General features: G+C 38.1%; 1 protein-coding gene across 2 annotated transcripts in view; it reads left to right on the forward strand.

The window, feature by feature from the left end:
* VCAN (versican) overlaps positions 1–26,321 on the forward strand; it is a 112,390-nt gene extending 86,069 nt beyond the window's left edge. For both annotated transcript variants that reach the window (XM_003785960.3, XM_023510877.1), the window contains 3 exons: positions 18,994–19,138; positions 24,843–25,025; positions 25,179–26,321. In XM_003785960.3, coding sequence (XP_003786008.1) covers positions 18,994–19,138; positions 24,843–25,025; positions 25,179–25,306 — 456 coding nt within the window. In that variant the 3' untranslated portion in view covers positions 25,307–26,321. The remainder of the gene's footprint in view (positions 1–18,993; positions 19,139–24,842; positions 25,026–25,178) is intronic.
* Positions 26,322–26,609: the final 288 nt, after the last annotated feature.

Below are 26,609 nucleotides of genomic sequence, written 5' to 3' on the forward strand. Positions count from 1 at the left end.
CCAGCAAATATCTTTTCCCATTCTGAGGGTTGTCTACTTACTTTTCTTACTGTGTTCTTGGCTGTGCAGAAGCTTTTTAATTTGAGGAGGTCCCAGTTGATTTATGATCTTGGAATCTCAGCCAACTAATTATGTACAGTAGGACCTCTGTAAGGGACTGTAACAAAGTGGTCAGCATATAGAGGTGGTCAACATAAAGGACTGGGCCTGCTCTACTGATACGTACATGTGGTGTATGTCCAGGCTATGAAAATTGGGTCAACGTCAGGAGGTGGTCAATGTAGGGAGGTGCTCAGCTATGGAAAGTCCAGTGTGTTTAATTATATTTCTACAGAAATAAAGAAGTGACTTGACTATGCCAGCCACAATTTTGAGAAGCCTGCAGTAAGTTCTTTATCAGAACAGGTGAAGCTGTTTTGAGCTACTGCTTGTAAACACAAATGAATCTGATTCTTTAGAAATAGTTCTAGTGTAATTGGCTATTCTGGTGGTACTGAGTGCTGGGTGTACTTCAGAATCACCTGGGGGACATAATTAAAAAACTGGGGTCCAGGCCTCAGCCAACGTTCATTACAGCAAACCGCCAGCAGCTATATTTTCTAAGTGTTCCTAGGATTCTGAAATGCAAAATTAGGATTTACAGAGCCAGCCAGTAAGTATAAGTTGAATTCTAAATAATTTCAAAGCTCTTTTTGTGCGTGAATTGCTGCGGTACTTGCACTTCATTCATTACCTGGCACTCACGGGGTTGAATGAGTCGGCCAAAATGTAAAAGGTTCATTCTAGACTAGATGCCAAAGTAATCTCTGCTTTTGGAAATTCTACTCTGTTCAGGGAAGCTACTCTGTGCTCCTGCAGACACACTGCTCTAAATAAACTTTTACGTGTCCGTCACTATACTGAGCGCTTGTGTGTGCTTATTCCCTATAATAGCTTTTACAATTGTGATGGGGTTTTTGGTAAAGAAGGCTGATCGGTGGAGCTACTCGCTCAGAGTCACAAAGCTACTAAGTGGGGAAGCCTGTGTTTGAACTCAGGCCTGTCTCCAAAGCCAGAGTGACTTAAAAAAAAAAAAAGTAGTCCTTATTATAGTTTTTGCTTTGAGCAACCCCTAATAAAGTCTGGCTTGCTGTCTGCCTGTCATCATTCCTTATGTTTAATTAGCAATATCTGTCATTCAGAATTCAGAAGTAGATTCTTTGGCAAGATACAGAAAAAGTAGGGGAAGTAGATCGTCCTGAGATGCAGGACCACAAGCTCAGAATGAACAGGCTCCTTTTCTTCTTACTGTCCTGTCTGGCTGGGTATCTGTAATTGTTGCCGCTTTTCAGTTTGCTGTACCTAAGGGGGACGACATTGGTCAGGTGGATGACTAGTGTAGGGGTGATGTGAGTCTTTATATGTTAATTTTAACTGAAGGTAGACAATTTTGTTTTTATTAGTTTCATTTGTAGGTAAACATACAGTTAAAAGGATTCTTTCTACATATGACAGAAAATGAAAACTGTTTCTACAGTTTTTAATACGTATCATATAGTATAGACATTCAAGGACCTTTCTTTGTTCAATGGATACTTCATTGTCTTGGAATAAATTGGGTTCTAGAATACTCACTGTAAGTCAGCCTCCCACAAATTTCCCCTATATGTAGCCAGTGAAAAGTGCAGATCTTTATAATGCCCAGCACACAGGTGGCCAGTTCTGCTTGGTACTTCGCTTTGCACATCCAGGCCATCAATTACCTCACAATGTAGCTCTACTGGCTGTGTTTCTGGGTGTCCCAGCCCGGAGCCTAGACTAGCTGCCTTTGGCCAGGTGCAACATGAAAAATCTGTTTTTCCTACACACTGACCCAACTGAGCCAAGCCCCAATCTGTCAATGGTTATGTAGAATTGATGTTTATGTTTGTATTTCTACCCTGGTTTCTCCATTAGCTGCTCACCTCTTCAGAGATGTGGTTCTTTCCCCTGCTTTTTAGTTCTCATGATGTCTAGGATAAAGCTTTATCCCTTATCCCTCTGAGTTTGGTTACAAAGTACTTAATATTGGCTTGTATCTGGCAGCTATGTGAGATCTGTAAAATGTCTTAGGAAACTTGCCCTGCCAGGTACCACACAGGTGAGCTTGACTCGCCAGACGTAATTATTCTTCTGTCCCAAAGCAAGGCAACTCAACCAGTTTTTTTGGCTGTGTCCATTAATTTTTAGACACATAAATATTGTTGAAAAATAACTTAATTATCACTTCCATGGTCTAGGTTGGTCCTAAACTTGGTAGATTAGTGAGTATGGCACAAAGGAGAAATATTGATCTTTCTCTGAAATCTGCCTGTGAAATTTCCAGGGGGAATATAACACAACATAAGGTAGATAACTACACAACTTAACTTACTCTTAATTAATTCACACTTTTAACTGAAACCTAAGGATGACGGAGAGGGCCTGGCTTTGAAGAAGGCAGCAAATGTAGCATGTCAATTAGCAAAATTTATCAAATGACACAAGTAAATCTGGACAAAAACTTGGACAGATCTTTGGTTTCTTCTTAATTCCCTCTTTGTGTGAAACAAAAGTGTACTGAGGAGTGTCCCTTGACTTTGAACATTTTGGAACAGAGCAGACCATCTGCCCTGTCTCCCTCCCATTCGACTGATCTCGGGCCCACTTTCCTGCTGTCGTAACCACCCTTTCCTCCATCCCCTTCCTTTCTGAGACAGCCTAGGTGTCTCTAAAACTTGTTTGTAGTTCTTTCTGCAGTCCCCACCCCCTAACAGGTTCCATATGTGTGCAGCCCTTTGAATCCAATAGTTCTCCTTTGTAACACTGTTTACTCCAAGGTTTTTGCTTTTGAAAATATCCCTACTAGTAAAGTCTCCATCCGGGAAGCAGTATCTGCTTATACGTGGGAATGGTGTTAACTTGACTGTGTGCAATTTTAAGGACTTTGTTTATGTTTTAAGTGATTTCTCTCCTCTTCTGCACTCCCCCCCTCCCATTTTTTGTTTGAAAGATTTATTAGAGCTTGTCCATCTTGGGAGGTAGAGCAGTATTCAAACAAAAAGATCCTTTGATACTCACCTTATACCGTCTTTTCATATGCAGTCTTACAATCCAGTGAGTTTGGATGATAATAAATTTTTATTAGGTCTCAGTTTCAGTGATTTCTTTTCTTGAAATAATTAAATTTTACTTTCAATAAACGTATAGTATAATTTATATCATCTTTCATATGATTATGCTTTATGCCTAGATTAATTCAATTATGTACTTATACTGAATGAATGATATTTGACCAAGGCATCTAAATTGCCCTTAGTTTTTAGATTCTGCTGGATTCGGTCCACATTATTGGCTTCTATAAGGTTGAGTTCATTGATAAAATGCCAACTCCTCATTTAAAAAACTTTTATATTTAAAGACTTTGATTTGGAGTTTTGGCCTACTATATTTCACACAAGTACACTCACAATAAAATGGGGTCTAGCCCTGCCCTTGTGGTTCATGTTATTTTCTCCTAACTCATTTCCGTTTTCATTCGGACCCTTTGCTTTCTCCTCACCAGTTATTCTTTAACTGGACTATTGTTCTCTGACAGCCAAATGCACCTAGTCTCTATTAGGAACCCTGGCCAATAACTTCAATAATGAATTGCTTTACTTGTCACCCAAGTCATGTCTCCAGAGATACTAAGTTAACCTATCCAAGTTAAATACACATGAAAGTGGCAAACTTAAACAAACTTTTCTTATCTAACTTTTAGGCTATTAGCTGACTTTAAAGTTCTTTCTGTAACCAGTTGTCCAGTGAATGATTCCTCAGAAGTGTTCTCCCTCAGATCTGCTTTCCAGGGCTCATGACCTTTTCCTCCCCTGGCTGTGAACTCTTGTTACTCCCTTCTTAAAATTCTTCAATGTCTGCCTATCACCAGCGGGATAAAGTTTTAATTATTAGCCTGGTGAGTTAGAAAGCCCACCCACTGCACCTGTCACTCCTTGAGCATCTCTCTACCTCCACAGCCCCTGGAGTGTGCCCTGGAGCTCATCCTCACCTCTTGGTCTTATTTCATTTCATAAACATTCAAGTGCCCTGCAGAAGAAGTCTCCTTCTTCCAGGAAGCCTTCCTGGCTGTGTGTGACTAATAGGTCCTCTTTGCTGTTGCCACAGCTCTTTGGTCCTCTCAGTATCTTAGCACAGACCCCTGTGGGGTTGACTTCCTGACACTGAGCTATCTGACACAGGGATTAACTTTAATCTCTATTTTTTCAGCACCTAGCAGAGTAGTTGACATAAAATAAATACTTAATGAGTGTCATTGGAACAAACAAGTGATAATTGATTATACAACCTTGGTCAACCGCTTCTGTCTTTTGAATCTTAAAATGTCCACCAGAAGTCTTTGGGCTGAATCTCTTTGTGACGTTTCTGATTTACCTAAATTGATGACCTTGTATAAAGTTGTACCATAATGAAAAACATCAAAACATAATAGGTGGGTTTTCATATATGGTGAAAAAAGTGTTCCTCAGGCACAGAAATATATAATTGAATAGAATTCATCTCACAAAAGGCACCAGCCCAAAGGGAAACAAGGGTTTCCACTGGAAATGGTGATGATTTTGTCCACGGTTGTCCTAGGAATACCTTTGTAATAAACTGTGCAAATTAAAAATAGAAAATGGAAAGCAAACTGCCACTCCTGCGTGTTTGGGTTATATCAGGAAAGGGTTCCGTGAAGCTTTAGGAAACCGACAATTACTCAAAACTTTGAAGGAGGATTTTGTTTTTTTCCAAAATAGATACTTATTGAGTCAATAAGCAATGTTGGGTGGACATTTTAAGATTCAAAAGATAGAGTGGTGGAGCATGGTTGAAGCAAGTATACATGGTTGTATACTTGCTGAGGAAAAATCACTTTTAAAACCCTTATCATTTATATCCGAAATGTAACGAAAGCAAATGGAAATATCACTGCTGAATGTTATCAGCTCCGTTTGTCTTTTATAGATAGCTTGGCCCAGGATGATCTAGCTGCCTGAGTTTGGGTAGAGCTTCTGTTAGTCATCCCCTACCCAGGGCTGTTCATTCATTCCAGCACGGAGGAAGGCAGACACCAGAGAAATCGCATTCCTCTGTCTATCTACTTCCTGGAGAAATAATGTTCACAGCTTTCTTCTCAGCTGAAGACTGCCCTGTGTGTGTGGGACACACAATTAAAGAATATCAGAAACTCTTAAGGCCTTAACCACACTACTTTGTGTAATCTAACTCCCCAACATGGGTGTTACGATCAAACTCTAACAGGTCTCAGAGCTTTAAATCTGTTCCTCCCTTGCTCCATCTCTTTGCCTGCTTGGTTCTGGGGCAGGGATTCCCGTGGTCTGTGCTGCTTTCTTCTCTCCTCCATCAGTGGCTCCCCTAGCACCATTGATGCTCAGCTCTCACCACTGGCCGCTGGAGTCTTCAGCAGATCAGACATTTTTCTTCCAAGAAAAATGTTACCTTAGATGGCGATGTCTAGAGGGTGAGAACTGAATGGAACTGATAATCTGGTTCTCTTTTCTAAATAGTGAGGAATTTTTTGTGTTATTGTTTTGGAGAAGAGAGAGTCACACTTTGTGGCCCTCGGTAGAGTACCATGGCATCACAGCTCACAGCAACCTCCAACTCTGGGGCTCAAGCGATTCTCTTGCCTCACTCTCCCAAGCAGCTGGGACTACAGGCGCCCACCAGAACACTCGGTTATTTTTAGAGACGAGATCTCACTCTGGCTCAGTCTAGTCTCACACCTGTGAGTTCAGGCAATCCACCCGCCTCAGCCTCCCAGCCCCCAGCCTTAGTGAGGAGTTTTTGGAAGGTTTAATCTTTTCTGCAAGACAGTCCCAACTTTATCCTAAGCATTAAAAAAAATTCTCTATCTCCTTCCTGTGATATACTTCTACTCTCTCTACTTGGTCAGCATCACTCTACTTTGCCAGTATCATTCCACCTTGTTGGTATCTGCATTGAGGCTGTGGGTGTCTCTGCTTCCTGGGAAGTGCTGTGGCTTCCTCCTTTTCGTTCACCGGTGTCGGGAGGCAGGAGACTCCCCCTCTCTCTTCTGCATTTGCTTCTAGTCAGGAGATTCTAGAGCAGCAGTTCTAGCAGTTCTCAACCTATAGGTTGCAACCACTTTGTAACAATGAAAATGCATCCCGTATATCAGATATTTACATTATGATTCATAACAGTAGCAAAATTACAGTTATGAAGTAGCAACGAAAATAGTTTTATGGTTAGGGTCACTGCAATATGAGAAACTGTATTAAAGGGTCACAGCATTAGGAGGCATTAGGAAGGTTGAGAACCTGTGTTCTAGAGCAAGTTACCAAATCACAGATCCATAAATGTCTTATGTTCTTGCTCTAACAGAGTCATCTTGCCCCTTGATAGTTATGATGGAAACTGCAAGAAAAAAATTGATAATTAGTAAAATTAATTGCACAATTAACCTTTTTTTACTTAAAAATGCAATTTAAGCTCTATCTGGGAGATAACTAGGTTTCGCTTTCCTGTTTTTCATTTTAATAAGCGTAGTCCAGCGTTGGCAAGTGGGTTGGCAGACCTAGAACTTCCAACACCCACTCACCCCTCCTTGATTAGAGTTGACGGAAGAGAAGGGCAGAATCGCTGTGAATTTGACTTTGAATTCAGAGCTCCCTCCTTTTTCATAAATGAACACATCAGGCTGTCAAGAAAGTATTGTGAGAATAAACAGCTTTGAAAAAGGTAGAAACTATAAAGAAATAGCCCTTAACTCAGGAAGAGACACTTGAAAGGAACAGAAAAAAGGAGCAACAAATTATAGGCCATAAACCATTATTCTGTTTCTGCAGGAATGTATTGTTATTACCGGTTTATAAACACAAAGGTTCCATCCTCCTTCCTCTCCCAGATGTCTTGGACATTGAAAAGAGAATCGGGGGTATTAACTAATTCCGGTGCTTTCTAAGTTTTTTTTGTATGTTTTTGCTCATTTGAAAGGATCACACTTGTGATTTGGCAGAAAACAAGCCAAAACAAAACTCCCTACACAAAAAACTTAAGTTTTCCTTTTTCTACCTGCAAATCTTAGAAGACTTTCTATAAAAGTTTTGCAGATGGCTCTGTGTCGGCTGTGGTGTGGCCTAAGTGCTAAGCCAAATGCCACTTCTCTGTGAACAAGTCACACTGCATATCAGCATTAATCTAATTAGGTTAAACTTCCAGGCTTTTATTATATTAACCCAAAAGCCAAGGAAAACATATGCACTTTCCTTACCCTTTAATACATTACTCATGAATGGAAGAATTCTCAGATTCCTCTCTGCAGGAAACCACTGCGTTCCTAATGAAAACTTTCACTTGTGTTGAAGCTTCAATTGGTTTGGAATCAACCGGCTCCTCGATTCCACCTGTGAAATATCATGAATCATAGACCATAAATCCGTCCTCTCTACTTTGCCTTTATTTGAGATCAGATAGCTGGTGAAGGGAGGGACGGCTAGAAGAACAATAATCATCTCTAGAAAAATGATTCCATATTTGACAAGATTATCCTAAAAAAAAAGAAAGGAGGAGGAAAACTTATTGATGCAGTAGTTCCTTTTCACAGATGACTTTCCAACATTGTCCTATGAAACTTTAAAATCACACGCAGATATTGAAACATAATGGCTAATTAGTTTAAGATGATGCATAACTGCAGAAAGCCACTCCTCCTTCCAAATTAAAAAAAAAAAATGGAATGGGTTTTGGCAATTTCTCCTTGCATTTGGTCGTTTGCACTTCATGACCTGTGCAAACAAGCTTGGGTGAAGGGGCCTCCTGGCACCATTCACTGTATGGATTAAACGCAAGTTGCTTTGTGGCTCTCTGCTTGAGGCCCCCTGTCTCGCAGTGGTCTCTGTGGGAGTAACTCACATCCTTCTGAAAATGCTGTAGATAATTACTGCTTTGTAGGGCAGTGAGCTCACGCTATTACACAAGATTAGCGCTGTTCTCAAGAACCGGCCAGATTGTCTCTCCTGGGCAGAGGTTTGCCAGCTAGGAAAATAATAGGCATATTGCCACTTTAACAACTATCAGGAGACCCCAAGTTAGTTTTTCTTCCCTTCAGCATATTCGTGTTGGTAAGATCCAACTCCAGGCTGCCAGCATAGGGTAGGGATACCCAAACAAACGCCTCTTTCTCCTTTAAAACAAAGCTGCTCTTTTCTTTCCAGTGTGGGTCAGTGAATTACCCTGTTCAACTAAAAGACAACAGCAAAGCCATAACATACCTTAAAACATAAATAAATAAGGACTGGGACCACAGTAACCCTCAGCAAGTACAAGAATCAGAAAAGGGTCCCTCTCCACCTTGCAGGGAAGTCAGTCGTCCTTAACAAGTTAAATAAAACAAAGCTAAATATACCCCCACCTCAGACTGCAAACAAATGCCTATTGTGTCCGACAGCCATCTAGGGATAAAAAAGTCATTTTAAAGTTGCCAAATATTTTGGTTTCTGTAATAAGTAGTCCTGCAGCCTCTTTTCAGATAACCATTTGACCTGTGCTCTGAAAGGCCAGGGCTAACCCAGCGTGGTTATTCTGGGTTTGCTATTCAGTTAAAAAAATGGTTTCTTCTCGGTGTGTGTTTCAAATATGTACCATCCTCTAGTGAAAAGTCTGTTCTGTTTGGAATTTGCTTTTGTACTTCGGTGGTTATCTGCTTGCCCTCGCAGCCCCTGCATTTGAGTTTCATTTTGTAGCTCTGAGGGTACAGCACTGGCATACGGGCCCCAGGTGATGAAAGGGTTTGCGCACAAAGAAGTCAGCTTCAGTGCCAGTGTCGCATTTTCAAAGCTAACCTAGATAAGTTTTTACCTAAAAACAAACCGACTGTGATTCGCGCAGTAGAGATTTCACTGTGTGCATAGGTATTTTTCTACGATCTGACCTGTCCTAAGGATTTGAGTGGATGTTTCAGACTTGATTTGGATTCTAATACAATTATACTGTTGATGTAAATCACATAATAATTTTAAAAGGCAAAAATGCAAAAGAATAAACTATTGTTGATGAGCATTTTAGTCAGATGGATAATTTAGAATCAGGTGTCCTCAAACTTTTTAAACAGGGGACCAGTTCACTGTCCCTCAGATTGTTGGAGGGCCAGACTGCAGACCCTGGGACGAGTCGGCAGCTAAGCAAGACAGGCAGCTGTGGCAAAAACACCCGGTGGGCGGGATAAATGTCCTAGACGGGCCGCATGTGGCCCGTGGGCCATAGTTTGAGGACACCTGATAGATTATAGCTACAGCTGCCTGTGACTAAACAGAATGAGATCAGCTTGGTCAATACTGTTTAGCTGAAGTCCAACTTCATGTTTTCCTTCAAAAAACTGGGAGCACATATCACAGACACTTCTTTACTCTTTTTTGCCACATGAAATAATCATAAATTGGAGTATTCTAAGTTCTCTTTTGTTCAGAGGTGTTACTAATTCATAATGTAAGGATGGATATATATCACCACCTAGTGGCCATCTTTTATTTTGTGTTTCAGAACTTGTTCCTAGACCTCCCCCCAGATCTAAGCAGGAATAATATTCTCTGTGATTTAAGTTCCTGCGGCTCTGAGTAGTTTAAAAATTTAGTATGAATTGTACGATATTGTGAACACGAAAGTTAAATGTAAAAGGAGATGACTTTTCAAATGCAGTGTAAAGCTAACACATGTAATCACATGCTTAGCAAAATCCTAGCAACTAAGGCAAATATTGGGACCGATCATTTTGTATCTTGACTTTACTCGTAGTAGGAGAGAACCCAGCAGAAAGTTTTCCTTGGGTAGTCTTCTTGGGAGGAGAACCTAGAAGGCTTTGTGGTTTTTCATGAAATTTTTTACTGCAAATTAAATTAGCACTGTTTGGAGGGAGAGAGTATAGCTAGAAGCAGCGATTGGACTGTTCAAGGAAAAAAAAATAGAAATTATAGTTTGAAGTTGAGTAAGTTCCCCCCCAAATTAAGGTAATATATTTTGTCATTGAATGGCTTTACTGGACAAATGTCAAGAATGGTACTTCTCAACGGGATGTGTATGATTGTTTAAGGGAGCTTGCCCAGATCCACAATGGTTCCTAAACATAGTCTTTAGTTGGTCATTCAGGATAACATAAATTAGCCGGGTGCAGTGGCTCATGCTAGCACTCCAGGAGGGTGAGGCTGCGGGATCGCCTGAGCTCAGGAGTACAAGACTAGCCTGAGCAAGAAGGAGACCCTGTCTCTACTAAAAATGAAAAAGCTAGCTGGGGGTGTTGTGGTGGGTACCTGTAGGCCCAGCTACTCAGAAAGACTGAGGCAGGAGGATTGCTTGAGTCCAGGAATTAGAGTTTCCTGAGAGATAGGCTCACACCAGGGCACTGTAGCCTGGGTGACAGAGTGAGACTCTGTCTTAAAAAAAAAATAGATAATATAAATTATAATGAATTTTAAAGAATGAAAGGTTATTGCTTCCAAGCTAAAAAAAATTTCTCTAATGATGTGGGTGGTTAAATAGACAGATATAGTAGACCTGCAGCAATTGCAAATTTAGGATTGTCAGTTCCAGTTGTACATGAGAACTACTGAAGTTCCACAATATGAAATAATCTGTACTTTTTGTTCAGGCACAAATTTGAACTGTGCCCCATGTCCGACTAGTGTGTAAGAATGGTTTACTTAACTCCCAAGTCTAATGGGCAGCTCAGTTTTCCAGTCTCCAGATGTCTATCGCTATTTTCTCTAGTGTAGTTATGGTAGGAACTTACCAACTGCACAGATCTGTATGAAAAGGCTCCTTCCCAAGGCTCAGAGACCCTTCTTTAGTGCCATGAAGTACTGTATATGAGGAGTGTGTGTGTGTGTGTGTGTGTGAGAGAGAGAGAGAGAGAGAGAGAGAGAAAGTAGGTAAGCTTCAAAATATGACTTACAAAAAGATGAACTTTAACTTAAGTGCTATCTATGAAAATTCTGGGTTTCTTTCTATTTATATTCTCCTTTAGGAGCCAGTAGAGAAGAAAAGAAACCAAGAGACTGAAAACAGAGTATCTGACCCTTTCAGAGAACCAGTGCCCATTGATTATTCTGTGTAGTTATTTGATCAAGTTAAGAAATTGTAAAATCTGGGTGAAATTTGGATTTTTAGAGAAAGTGGTCTCGCTCTGTTGCCCAGGCTGGTCTTGAGTGACCTCTCTGCCCTCCCCTCCCCTCTGGTGATCCCACCTCCACCGCCCAACACATGGGGCATGAGCCGCATCAGTGTCAGTCAAAAGAATTTGCAATGGTTTGGGATTGTGAAGAAGGGTTAGTTACTAACGAGGTTGGTAAGAACAGTGGCTCGCAAAGCGTCTCCATCTTTGGCTCACAGATGGATTTGCTTCTCCGTGTGTTGCATAGAGAACCACCTGGGATAAGGTGGCCACACAGCAGTGGCCGGTACTGGATGCCCATGCTTCCTTTATTTAAGTGAAAGCAGAACTGGAAGCTGAACCCAAGGAAACTTTTTAAAGCAAAGAAGAAAACAAAAATTCCTGGTTTATTTCTGTCTTATTCATTTACATAAAAAATGCTTTTTTAATGTTAGCAAAAAGGCAGTTATCTGTGTAAGGAAAAGGTTAATTAGTTATATTGCATCTTTGTATCAGCTTGTTTTGTTTATTCTTACGATACTGGTTATCTAATGAGGTTTTAGGGCCATTGGTCATTGCTATGTGATGTGTATTTTAAAAGATGAAAGATCATCTGCTATCTCTGAAGGGCAGTTGGACCTTGTAGACCCTCCATAGTCAGAGATTCACCTTGAATGGACGTAAGCCCTGCCTGACTTTAATAGATGATTGGTAACTTTCAAAAGCAGAGCCCTCTCCCCACCCAGCATTTCCCCCCACCTCGGGTTTGTTAATTGACTTAAATTGGAGACTTGCTTAGAGGGAGGTAGGAGAGAAATAGATAGCTCTCCAGCCAGTCTGAGTGAGCTGCAGGATGGGGCTTCTTTTGTGTGTGGATGTGAAATAGAAGGAAATTTTTAACAATAAAGTACAGATTATTTGGAACAAAATAAGCTAAGCATATATTTTGATAGACTTTGATGAATAACTGATCTGCACTGACCTTTCCCCCACAATGTTAAGATTGGTTCTCATTGAGTCATCCGGTTTGTGGACACAATTTTCATGCAAAAGAGCCATATGTACTAGCTGTTGGATTTTATCCAGTCATTTTTTCTTTCTTATCATTTTATGACTTTGGCAACTGATATGCTTGAACTCAATTAGGGGAAAAAGAAACAGAAAACAATACTGAAAAAGTGACTGAATCCAATTAATTGAAATGATTGTCTTTTTTGGCATGTTTCTATAGATCTGAGAGCTAGTCATTTAACTGGAACTCTAAAAATAATTTTTATCGTTCAATATACAGCATTAAGCAGTTTCCCACCAGGTAGAAAATGATTATCTCTTAATGAAATGCAAGAAAAAAAATTTACATCTGAATTGGCTTTCCTGTTTATCAACTGTTTGTGTTGTGCATCATAATTTTCTCTGCCATCAGGAGAGAGTGAAAGTACTAAGTAATTTTTGAGTTCTCTTTCAGGTATAATAGTGATCTAATACTTGGCCTTGGGAAGGCAATAAGAGTTCAGGGTTTGCACAGTGGTTATGGCATCAGCCACATACAATGAGGCTGGAGGGTTTGAACCCAGCTCGGGCCAGCTAAAAATAACCAAAACAACAATGACAACTGCAACAACAACAACAACAACTACAAAATAGCCAGGTGTTGTGGCAGGCGTCTATAGTCCCAGCTACTTGGGAGGCTGAGGCAAGAGAACTGCTTAAGCCCAAGAGTTGGAGGCTACTGTAAGCTGTGACATCACTGCACTCTACGGAGGGCGACATAATGAGACTATCTCAAAGATAAAAAGAGTTCAGGGTTTGGAGTGGAGAATTTGAGTTTCTGTGGCACAGACAAATGTGCAGAGGCATGGTCAGCCTTTATTTTTGTCTAAGCGGTTAAAACAAATTCCCTAAGCCTTGCTGGCTTTTTGGAATAATTCTTAGTTTGCCTATCTGGCCCTAGGAGAGGGTTGGTCCAGGGTAGATCACCCAGGATGTTTGTTTATAATTCCAAGTGAAGGGGAAAAAATCCACATGGAAGGTGGTGAGTTTTTCTTTGCTCATTCCAGGAATTTATATTTCTATGTGTATGAGACATTGTATTGTGTGAGAGTCTATTATATATATTCTTAAAACTCAAAATTGGTTCCCTGAGGAGGGATTTCTTCTTAACATTGAACTTTAGTGGGAAAAAAGCTACATTACTGAACCTAAAGTCAAAGATTTATGTTTTATACTCCTTTTCCCTGTAAGTAATATTAAATAAGGCTGTAAAGATTTCAGGAGGAAACAAAGAAAATTGTTCAGAAACCTGGAGTTTTCTTTGCTAAGTCAGTTTGGCAATAACATGGAGCAAAATCAAAGCATCCAGCCAAGATAAATGTGCACAATGGAGCGATCAGATATGAGGTAATAGTGTGGCGTGCCTGTGGGTATCGGGCATTCCTGTAAAAACCACAGGGCTGAAATTTGGTCCTGCACCATTAAGGCACAGCTCTGCCAAGCAACAACAGGAACACACGTTTTAAATCACTGCTGTGAGCCAAATGCAATTCTCACCGAAGACAATTAAATCTTTTACCAGAGGTCTGAGGCTGGGCAGTTTGAGCTCAGAGAACCACTTGAGTGACACGGAATCCCACTCTCATTTTAGCGTGAAAATGAGATAGTAATTGTTCAGATCAGGAAGAAATGTCAGTTCCAAAAACTACACAGCAGTCAAGTGACTTTGGTAAAACGAAATGATTTTTGTTAAGGTTAGTGTGAAAAAGGGTTAGCTAAGAAATCTGGGGGTTCTTTCTGATAAATACATGGAGCATTTTATAATGCTCATGTTTAGTGATTAGAAAAGTAATTTATTCTCTCTCTAGAGAACTTAAAAATGCATACGAACATAGGCGGTGCCTGTGGCTCAAAAGAGTAGGGCACCAGCTCCATGTGCCAGAAGTGGCGGGTTCAAATTGAACCCCGACCAAAAACTGTAATGCCACGGCACTCTGCCCAGGGGGACAGCTTGAGACCCCGACCAAAAACTGCAAAAAAAAAAAAAAAAAAAAAAATACATACGAACATATAAAATACAATATCTGTCAGTCTCATATCATTCAGACATAAATGCTGTAAGAGATCAGGCCTTTGCTTTTTGTCCTTTACACATACACGCATACTCATACATATAGCTGTACCAAAGAATATCTGTAAAATTTGGATCAGTATATATTTTAATTTAACACTTCTTTTCCTATTCCCCATTTACTTATACAGGGTAGACACAAAATTCATGTGCAATTTAATAAATGTAGAATATAAATGTCTTAACACAATAACTAAGAAAATGACATGAAGGCTATGTTAACCAGTTGGATGAAAGTATTTCAAATTGTATACAGAAACAGCACTCTGTGCCCCATCCCCATGATAGTATTAATGTACACATCTATGATTTCATTAAAAAAAAATAGTTTAACATAGGAAATTGCACACGAACTTTATGTCCACCCTGTATATTTTTCAAAGACAATATGTTTGACTTCATTTGTTTGGCTTTATCATAATCATTGAACTGACGCTCATTCTATAGATGGTATCTCATTTACTGCTAGGGTAAATAGTTATTTCACATCAAATATGCACATCTCTGACTATTTTTTAGGGTAGAATTTTAGAAGTGGATTATTGTGGGCCAAGGATAGGAAGGTTTTTTTGAACCTCCAGATATGCATTGCCGTTTGTTTTCCAGAAAGGTTATTTCCTTCCCCGGGCTCCATAACTGCCTCTCTCCCTCATTACTTATTGGCTAGCAGAAAGCACTGCCTTTGATTAGGGATAGACGTGGGCAAGGAAGTGTGAAACACCCCATGCGGTCCCTTATTTCTAAATATCATACCAGTTATTAAACAACATCAAGATAGATAGAGTCCCTGGCATTGGGACTCTAAAAAATGCAAGAAATAAGTAAATTATATAGAATGTTAGAATCAATAAGTGTTACAAAGAAAAGTAAGTCCAGCAAGGGAGATGGGACCATGTGGGTAGAGGCAAGGGACAGAGCGTATTGCGCAGTTGACTCATATTGTCAGAAGGCTGGAATTTTTTCTGTCTTCTGCTTTCCTGTAAGAGGCTATCTAGAAAGTAAATAGGAAATGTTGAGCTCCAAAATCCAAATTTAATATTTGAGGAACTCTGGAATATTTGACTATAGAAGGTATTGAATGCCGATTTCTGTTCATTTTAATGAATTCCTGTTCCTTTGGGTTTTACTTTCATCCTTTGTCTCTTAAAAACAGCTGAGTTCTATACCAGGGACTTTTGTGCCCCTGCTTTTTTGCTTATCTATTAAAAGATAGAAGGGAAAAAAGAAGAAGAAAGGGCATGGTGGCTGGAGGGTAAGGGATGAATGAAAAGGAAAGGGAAGGAAACAAAAGTAAAGGGAAAACAGTGAGATAAGTGGAAAGCCGGGTCGAGCAAATGTCGGTTTCTAGCTGCAGGGACACTGTGGTCTGAGTGCTCTCGTAACTCGGGGCTCCTCAGCACCCTTTTCAGGACTGTCTCTCTGGGGGTAACTCAGTGGTACTATTCAGACTACTAGAGTTATATTTTTTTCCACCCCCGTTCCTCCTTCCCTCTCTCTGCTCTTCCTTTCCCCCACTCCCTCCCTCCTCCTCTCTCTCTCTCTCTCTCTGCTCTCCCCTTTTCCCGCCCCCCACTGTGTCATTAATTGTCATTAATTGTCCTCAAATCAAGATTGAGTACATAGGATTCATGCTTCCCCATTCTTGTGATGCTTTACTAAGAATAATGTGTTCCACTTCCATCCAGATTAATACACATGCTGTGAAGTCTCCATTTTTTTAATGGCTGAATAATATTCCATGGTATACATATACCACAGCTTGTCAGTCCATTCCTGGGTTGGGGGGCATTTAGGCTGTTTCCACATTTTGCTGATTGTAAATTGAGCTACAATAAACAGTCTAGTACAAGTGTCCTTATGATAAAAAGGTTTTTTTCTTCCTTCTGGGTAGATGCCCAGTAATGGGATTGCAGGATCAAATGGGAGGTCTAACTTGAGTTCTTTGAGGGTTCTCCATACTTCTTTCCAAAAAGGTTGTATTAGTTTACAGTCCCACCAGCAGTGCAGAAGTGTTCCTTTCACTCCACATCTATACCAGCATCTGCAGTTTTGAGATTTTGTGATGTGGGTTATTCTTGCTGGGGTTAGATGATATCTCAGGGTGGTTTTGATTTGCATTTCTCTAATAATTAGGGACAATGAGCATTTTTGCATGTTTGCTAGCCATTCATCTGTCTTCTTGAGAGAAAGTTCTGTTCACCTCTCTTGCCCATTGGTATACAGAATTACTGACTTTTTTCATGTGGATTAATTTAAGTTCTCTATAAATCCTAGTTATTAAGCTTTTGTCTGATTCAAAATATGTAAATACCCTTTCCCAATGTGTAGGTTGTCAATTTGCTTAGGTTGTTGTCTCCTTAGCTGTACAGAAGCTTTTCAGTTTAATTAAGTCCCATTTGTTTATTTTGGTCATTATTGCAATTGTCATGGCAGTCTTCTTCATAAAGTATTTCCCCAGGCCAATATCTTCCAGTATTTTTCCTATGCTTTCTTTGAGGATTTTTATCATTTCATGCCTTAAATTTAAGTCCTTTATCCATCTTGAATCAATTTTTGTGAGTAGAGAGAGATGTGGGTCCAGTTTCGGTTTCTTGCATGTGGATATCCAGTTCTCTCTGCACCATTTATTGAATAGGGAGTCTTTCCTTCAGTGTATATTCTTGTTTGGTTTATCGAAGATTAGGTGGTTATAAGTTGTTAGGTTCATTTCCTGGTTTTCTATTCAATCCAAATGTCTATGCCTCTATTTTTATGCCAGTACCAGGCTGTCTTGACCACTATAGCCTTGTAGTACAGCCTAAAATTTGGTATGCTGATGCCCCTGGCTTTGTTTTCATTACTAAGAACTGCCTTAGCTATACAGGGTTTTTTCTGGTTCAATACAAAATGCAGAATCATTTTTTCCAAGTCTTGAAAGTACAATGTTGGTATTTTAATAGGGATTGAGTTGAATCTGTAGATTGCTTTGGAAAGTATAGACATTTTAACTATGTTGATTCTTCCCAGCCATTAGCGTGGTATGTTCTTCCATTTGTTAATGTCCTTTGCTATTTCCTTTCTTAGGGTTTCATAATTTTCTTTATAGAGATCCTTCACCTCGTTTGTCAGATATATTCCTAGGTATTTCATTTTCTTTGAAACTATGATGAAGGGAGTTGTGTCCTTAATTAGCTTCTCATCTTGGCTGTTGTTGGCATATACAAAGGCTATTGACTTACAGACATTGATTTTATATCCGGAGATATTACTGTATTTTTTGATGACTTCCAGGAGTCTTGTGGTTGAGTCTTTGGGATTCTCTAATGATTCTCTAATGATGATCATATCATCAGCAAAGAGGGAGAGTTTGACCTCCCTTACTACCATTTGGATGCCCTTTATTTCCTTGTCTTGCCTAATTGTATTGGCTATAATTTCCAGCACTATGTTGAATAGTAATGGTAACAGAGGACAACCTTGTCTGGTTCCAATTCTAAGTGGAAAAGCTTTCAGTTTAGCTCCATTTAGTAAGATATTAGCTGTGGGTTTGTCATAGATAGCTTTGATCAGTTTAAGAAATGTGCCACCTATGCCTAAATTCTTCAGTGTCCTAATTCGAAAAGGATGCTGGATTTTATAAAATGCTTTTTCTGCATCTATTGAGAGGATTGGCATTGGTTTTGCTTCTGTTGATGTAGTGAATAACATTTACTGACTTGTGTGTATTAAATCATCCTTGCATCCCTGGGATGAAATCTACTTAATCATGATGTATGACTTTTTTGATGATAAGCTGTAATCTATTGGTTAGGATTTTGTTGAGAATTTTTGCATCTATGCTCATTAGTGAAATTGGTCTGAAATTCTCCTTTTTAGTTGGGTCTTTTCCTGGTTTTGGTATCAGAGCAATGTTTGCTTTGTAGAACGTGTTGGGGAAGATTCCTTCCCTCAATTTTTTGAAATAATTTCTGCAGTATGGGAAGAAGCTCTTCTTTGAAGGTTTGATAGAATTCTGGTGTGAAGCCATCTGGACTGGGGCATTTTTTTGTTGGGAGATTTTTTAATTGTTTCTTTGATCTCAGTGCTTGAAATTGGCCTGTTCAGGAGATCTATTAATTCTAGGCTAAATCTAAGGAGAGGATGTGATTCCAAATATTGATCCATTTCCTTCACATTGTCAAATTTCTGGGCATACAGTTTCTGGTAATATTCAGAGATAATCTCTCGTATCTCTGTGGCATCAGTTGTTATTTCCCCTTTATTATTTCTGATTGTGGTTATTAGAGATTTTACTTTATGATGTAAAGATAAGAAAAGCTGAAAATTGGTTGCACTATAATCACAGCTATATAAAATCATACGTGTGTGCAAGGTTAGGTGAAACTATGTTAGATCATAATGATGAGATTATGATTTTTTTTAGTTATACCTCCATTAATTTTACATTGAATTATCAATAACATGATAATATTTCTTAAATTGAGGGTTGAGTATATGTTGAGGAATATGGGATAACTAGAACAAAATTTCTCAGTGATATTTCATTAGCCAAAAAATAGATATTTGTTGAATAAAGACTTTGAGGCACAAATATTTTCCACCCAGAGTTGAATGGTCTTTTTCTTGACCATCAAAATAATTTCAAATATGTTGTGATATAATCCTACTCCTGTTCTTATGTTACTCTTGATGAGCAAGTAATAACCTTCTCCCTCCATTTTTACAGCAATATGAGAACTGGAGGCCCAACCAGCCAGACAGCTTCTTTTCAGCTGGGGAAGATTGTGTTGTAATTATTTGGCACGAGAATGGCCAGTGGAATGATGTTCCCTGCAATTACCATCTCACCTATACTTGCAAGAAAGGAACAGGTAATGATTATCCCATTACTAATGTATACTTACTCTGCATTTCAATTATCATGAGAATTCCAGAGCAATAGGTTTAATTCTTTGAGACACAAGTTGAGTATGTCATCATGTCTTGTTACTGGGAATATTTCACTCTTTCAATACAATTGAAAAGTTTGTTTTCCATAATATTCTCATCTTTGATTTCAGGTGCTTAAGTTAGCAAGGTGGCATTAATGTAGGAAGACTGCCTAATAATATCTTTAAGAATAGCAACTGCCAGCTAGCAGGCCTATGGAGTTTTTTGGGGTTTTTTGATGAGGAGAACATTTTTTAAAAAATTAGTTGTCCATAGTTAAAAATTGGAGTATACTACAACATAATATGGATTCATTGCTTTTTTAAAAAATGAGAAGAGCTGGTTCCACTCAACTGGTCAAAATTGTCAGTGGCAAATCACTGTCCACTGTGGTCTCCACTGTGTGCCGTCCTCACTCTCTTCTTCTGCTGTTTGTGGGTTTGGGTCATGACCCTGAAAGACACTATGTGAATATATAATCTCAAATGTTGAAATCCCAGAAGATCAAAATCCTGAAGATGTACTTCTAGAAAAAGTAATTGTAAAAAGTTCTTTAAAAGAACTTTTATTTATTTACTTATTATAAATGGAATTTATTGGGAAAACATACAAAAACATGATAGAACACTTCAATAGGCCACTTTACACAACAATTTACTTATTATAAATGGAATTTATTGGGAAAACATACAAAAACATGATAGAACACTTCAATAGGCCACTTTACACAACAAAATAAACAACGATACCATACGTATTTTTGCAAGCATGAACACTCAGATATACCACTGAAAGTTGCATGAGCATAACAAACTATGTTGAGATGGATCAATGTGAATCACAATGGTTGGTAATTGTGTGCACCCAGCTTTGTAACCACAGTCATCTGAAATACCATGACAACTTGGTCTTTTGACTAGATCAGTCAAAAATTGAGATAGGTAATAATTCTACCTAACATGATGCAGCTACCCTGTGTACAATGGAAAACTCACTAATCTTTTCCCTAGAATTTGGCTTTCAGGATTTTAACCTCTGAGATCATAGTCTTTTGGAATTAAGATTTAGGGGATTTTACATTTTAAGGATTTTGATCTTTGGAAATTCAACATTTGGGATTATGGCATTCACAATTGTACCTTTTGGGATTATGAGCAGCACTGGTTTTTGCTAACTGCCAGGTCTCTGTGAGCAGTTGAGGTTTTTAATCATTTTCTTAGAAGCATCTTTTATGCTTAAAAACCATAGAACACAAGTGCCATCCTACATCTGTGGATAAATATCTGCAACATATGATAAAATAAAAACATCTGCAATGTAAATCCCATGAAAATCGTTCAATTATCATTAAATAGATAACACTTAAAAACTAATTTTAAAAAATATGTTGCATTTATCTTTGGCCAATATGTTTGTATTTCTAATGCATGCTATACATAGACTTATTCCCTAAGCAAATAGAAATTCTGTACATTGTTTACACCTGTTTGCAATTGATAATCATGTTAAAACATGAATATTCAGTCCCTAGACTCAGAGTGTTTCTTACCTAAAATAAAAGTACAAAGTAGAAATGTGAAATAGAAGCTATTTGATTTATTTGTCTCTGAATACAAAAACAGAAAATCTAAAAGCATGCAATCTATAACTATTTTAAGAAGACTTAAACACCAATAATGAGGAATTCTCCTAAAAGAAAGAAAATACTAAGATACACAAAGCCATAGTCTCAGACAAAACTCAGCTATTAGCAAACTCAGCTGTTAGCTGCCATTTCCTCACACAAGTAGAATTTACTCTGAATACCTTTTCTACATGAGCAGCTTTCCTGACAATGTGCCTCACTTTAGCACTTCTGTGATGGGACTCATAAAAATAGCAAATCAAGTATTTGCTATTTTTCTTTTACCAGTGTAAGAAGTCTTTAAGCTGTTTGTCTTTATCAAATGTCATGTTTGCCTTCTTAGACCTCCAAGTGGTCCCTGGGGTCACGCTTTTCATTTTGTGATCTAAACATTCTTATATTTCCTGTGTTATTTTTTCTTATAGCAGGGTTTCTCAACAGCAGCACTGTTGACATTTTGGGTTGGATAATTCTCTATCGTGGAAGTCTGTTCTGTGCATTGCAGCATGTTTAACACCCTGCCTGCCCTCTCTGTACTGAACGCCAGTAGCACCCTCCCCGCTTCACATCTCCGCTGCATTGTGACAAGCAAAAATGGCTCTAGACATTTACAGATGTCTCAGGAAGGTTTTGGGGGGAAGAAGAGGCAAAATTGTCCCAGGTTGGGAAGCACTGCCCTGCAGTCAAAAAAAGAGTCACAGAAACAGCATTATGGTTTATATTTCCCAATAGGAAACGAGTCTTCTAGAACCTTGGCCCTACTTCATTAAAGAAGAAGAAGAAAATAAAATTATTCTTGTATTTTATCTCCCTAGTGGATGATTTTTATTTATATGCAATTGATTCTTTGCTAATCCATTCTCTGGGGAATTTTATAAATGTTTATAGACTTGTGTGAAAGATATTCTTTTCTCCTTTCAGGTATTTAAAACCAACAGACCTAAGTAGTTCTACTTTTAATTAACTATTAAATTCTTGTAGAGTATTATAATATATACAAAAGCCTTTTTTTTTTTTTTTTTTTTTTTAAGAAGACCACCCTGCGTACTACCCATACATCTTTGGAGTATCCTATGGGTTCCTCCCAATCTCATTCAATGACTTCCCAACTCCCACCGCATAAAATGACTTAGTGCCCTTTCTTTTCCTTCTAATATTGTTATTAAATATTATTAAGCTTACATCCCTAAACAACGAATTGTTTAGTCTTGCACGTTTTTGGATGTCGTATAGGTGGACTCACACTGCGTATATTCTGTGCTTCCTTTTATTTTGTTCAGCACTATGTCTGTGAGATGTATTCCTGTTGTGCATATATCTGCCTGTCCTTTGTTTTTGTTGTTCTACAACGTCCATTGTGTGGCCATACAACATTTTATTTATCAATTTTCCTATCCGTGGACATTTGAGTTATATTCAGTTTTTTGATATCATAAACCATGTTTCCGTGAACATGCTTGAGCTTGTTCTTATAGACTTTTGTTGAGTTTCCGTAGGGTGTATTTTCTAAGGGCAAAGGTGCTGAGTCATAGGATAGATCTGCCATCAAATTTACTGAAAAATGCCAAATTATTTTCCAAAGTGGTTGTACCAATTCACACTCCCACAAGTAATACGTGATAGATCCTATTACTCCACATCTTCCTCAACATTTGATATTATGGGACTTTGAAATTTTTGCCAGTCTGGTGGGTATAAAACATTAACTCTGGTGATCTAATTTGCATTTTTGATACTTCTCCCTGAATATCTTTTCATACACTTATAGGTCACTTGTAACTCTTCTTTTGTTAAATTTCTGTTAATATCATTCTGTTATTTTTGAAAATTGGTTGATTATCTTTTACATATTAATTTGTAGGAGCTCTTTTCAAAGTTTGGCTGCTAATCTCCAGACAATTTTAAATGCTGCAAATATCTTCTCCCCATTTTTGATGAGCAGAATTCTTAATTGTAGTGAACTTTCCTTAATGGACTCTGAACCTTTTTATAGCTTAAGAAACTTTAACCTATATGGTGTTGTCTACATGTCTCATAGTTTGCCTTTTGTATTTATCTATTTCAACTGCCTATAATTGATTTTTGATGTATCCTCTGAGGTACTTTTTTTTTAATGTGAAGATACAGTCATCCAAGTGAAAAGACTACATCCACCCCACTTTTTCTGCCATGTTACTTCTGTCAAATATTAAGCATGTATGTGGCAGTCTGTTTCTGCTCTGTCTACCTATCCTTGCCAATGAATTATTTTAGCTTTTTTGTAAGTCTTCATATGTGAATAATTTTAGAAAAAATCTATATAATTCTTTCCTCACAATTATAAAAATGACTTCTAATTTGTCAGCATAGCAGTACAGGGTCAAGTGTAATAAACTATCTAATTGATCATTTTTAACCTTCTGTTAAAAAACTGGTCTCAGTCTTTCTGATATTTGCTAGTATCAGACCCTAATATAGGCATTTGATATTATAATGAAAGAAGTATACAGGTATCTAATTTGGAGTCAAGAGAAAATGTTTATAGGACTAAATGTTTAAGTAATATTTAAAGGAACTAAACTTTTAAGTTAACCCTGAATTTGTTATTGCACAAAAATATAGTTGTAAACAGCCTTGTGAATATGTAAATACATTTAACAGTTTAAATTTTTAATATTAAGATGCTGACATCCAAACATTTCAGTACCAAAGTTTCTGGTAATCATTCTCCCACTGAAGATGTGTATTATTTCATGGGAGAATATGGCATGTTTCTTGGGCTGTGATGTCAGCATTCTTATAGTAAGCTATGAGTAAGAAATTCCATTTGGGGAAGACTATGTTTAAGTTACATTTTTATTAGAGATACATAGACAAGAATAACTTAATGAAAGCTGATTTTTTAAAAGTATATCACTTTAAATATAAAATAAGCATATTAGTATTAAATGAAACCATAAGTTGATCAAATTCAATTGAATCAATTGTCCTAGCTTCTTGAATTTAAAAATCAAGAGATTTCTTTTACTTCTTTTTATTATTTCTACTATTGCTAAGTTTGGTGGCATTTAGAATTTTTCATTATAAATGTAAAATGATGGTTAAGAAATCCAAGTTTTGCTCTCATTTACCTTATCAAGAGTTTAAGTTTGGGCAGCTCCTGTCACTCAGTGGGTAGGACACTGGCCCCATATATGGAGGGTGGCAGATTCAAACCCGGCCCTAGCCAAACTGCAAAAAAAAAAAATAGCTGGGCATTGTGGTGGGGTGTAGTCCCAGCTACTCGGGAGGCTGAGGCAAGAGAATCATTTAAGCCCAGGAGTTAGAGGTTGCTGTGAGCTGTGTGATGCCACAGGACTCTACCGAGGGCAATAGAGTAAGACTCTGTCTTTTAAAAAAAAAAAAAGAAGAAGAAGAAGAGGAATTTAAGTTTATATTTTTTATGGTAATTACAGAACTGAGGTATGAATATTATACTTCTTTCTCCCATCTTACTACACAGACAGAAAAGAGTAAATAAATATAGATGGATTCACAAGATATTTTATTTATATTTAGGAGTAGATCTCAATATTACAAAACTATGATGTTATTAGAAATTGTAAGTTTTTCAGGGAGGTAATGTAATAGTGAATTGTTAGAAATCTATTCTTGTCTCAAGTGAAGGTTAGAATAAAAACTTGGCGGTGGGGATAAAGGCAATAGCAATAGGACGCTTGCTGGCATGAAACAAATGCTTTTTAATGTGAGATTTTTTTTTCAGAAAAAGTGGTTCTGCCAAATGGATAAACATAAGCCATTTAGCTTCATAGTTTTTTTAATGAAAACACAATTTAATATGATATCATTTTAAATTCAAACAAGGCCCAAGAGGCTAAATATTTGTTTTTTTCTTGAAAAATTTCAATTTCTTAATTCTAAATTAAGAATTCATCTTTGATGAAGATGCTTGGTTGGTACTGTAAATAAGAGAAAAATAAGAGATTCAGAGCAGTTGAAATACTTAGATTATTTGAAAAATAACTCAATGTGCTTTTCTTTAGTTGCTTGTGGCCAGCCCCCTGTTGTAGAAAATGCCAAGACCTTTGGAAAGATGAAACCTCGTTATGAAATCAACTCCCTGATTAGATATCACTGCAAAGATGGTTTCATTCAACGCCACCTTCCAACCATCCGGTGCCTAGGAAATGGAAGATGGGCTGTGCCTAAAATTACCTGCATGAACCGTAAGTGGTCCTTTAGAAAGAATGGACAACCGTGCTATAACCACTACTAGACACCCTCATTTTACGGCTATGGTATCGGCAGTTGAGGGTATGGAGCAAGTAATATTGTTGTGTTTTCTTTCTTTCTTTCCTTCTTTCTTTCCTTCCATGTAGCATCTGCATACCAAAGGACTTATTCTAAGAAATACTTTAAAAATTCCTCATCAGCAAAGGACAGTGAAACAAACACATCAAAACATGAACATCGTTGGAGCCGGAGATGGCAGGAGTCCAGGCGCTGATCCCTAAAATGGCGAACGTGTGTGTTCATCATTTCAGCCAAAGTCCTAACTCCCTGTGCCTTTCCTATCACCTCGAGAAGTGTTATCAATTGGTTTGGATTTTTGGATCACCGTCCAGTCACTTGGGGGTGCCGTGCTCCCAAAACGTTTTAGATGAAAGTATTGGTATTCAAAAAGACAGCAAGCAAAATGAAAGAGAAGGAGGGCAGAAAGCAACCATTTCCAGCCTAATTCTTTTTTTAGTTTTCTACTTGCCACCGGTGCAGACCATTTCATAATGTATACCAGCCTACTGTACTATTTAAAACTCTCAATTTCAGCACCCTGGCCATGTAAATAAGATGATTTAATGTTGATTTAATCCTGTATATAAAATAAAAAGTCACAATAAGTTCGGGCATATTTAATGATGATTATGGAGCCTTAGAGGTCTTTAATCATTGGTTTGGCTGCTTTTATGTAGTTTGTTTAGGCTGGAAATGGTTCACTTGCCCTTGAATTGTCAACAAGACTGAGGATGGCTTTTCCTGGACAGCTAGCAAACACAAAACCGTATAGGTCATTGCACCTGCCTCGGCTGCAGGTGCCATTTGCTGCCACGCGATGCTGAAGCTGGCCTAAGGTATCCTGATGGGACTAGGGACTCCGATGTGGAACTCTTCTTTGCTGCATTTCTTTTTCTTCACTTACAAGAAAGGCCTGAATGGAGGACTTTTCTACAACCAGGAGCATTTCTTTTAGGGGTCAAAGTGCTAATTATTAACTCAACCAGGTCTACTTTTTAATGGCTTTCATAACACTAACTCATAAAGTTACAGATCAACGCATTTCTGATGGATATAGACCTAGGGTTCTGGAGGGTGGGGGATTGTTAAAACAACACACATGCAAAAAAATAAAAAGAAATTTTGTATATATAACCATTTTAATCTTTTATAAAGTTTTGAATGTTCATGTATGAATGCTGCAGCTGTGAAGCATACATAAATAAATGAAGTAAGCCATACTGATTTAATTTATTGGATGTTATTTCCCCAAGACCTGAAAATTGACATAGTATGGTAGTTATTTTTCAGTGTTAGCCTTTATGCTTTCCCCACACAGTTTGGAACCATATAATATAGGTACTTTGTCCCTGATTAAATAATGTGATGGATAGAAGGCAACAATTGTTTATTACAAAGAGTGGAAAAAAGTGTACAGCGTTCAGCTAATGGTGTCTGCCCATTCAAAGTGAGAAGCGTTCATATAGGAATAGTGTGGGCGTGTCTTCCTCTTAGGTGGAATATGTGTGTGGACATTT

Source organism: Otolemur garnettii, unplaced genomic scaffold, assembly GCF_000181295.1.
Source record: "Otolemur garnettii isolate 467f Iridium unplaced genomic scaffold, OtoGar3 scaffold00017, whole genome shotgun sequence".
NCBI classification, from domain to species: Eukaryota; Metazoa; Chordata; class Mammalia; order Primates; family Galagidae; genus Otolemur; species Otolemur garnettii.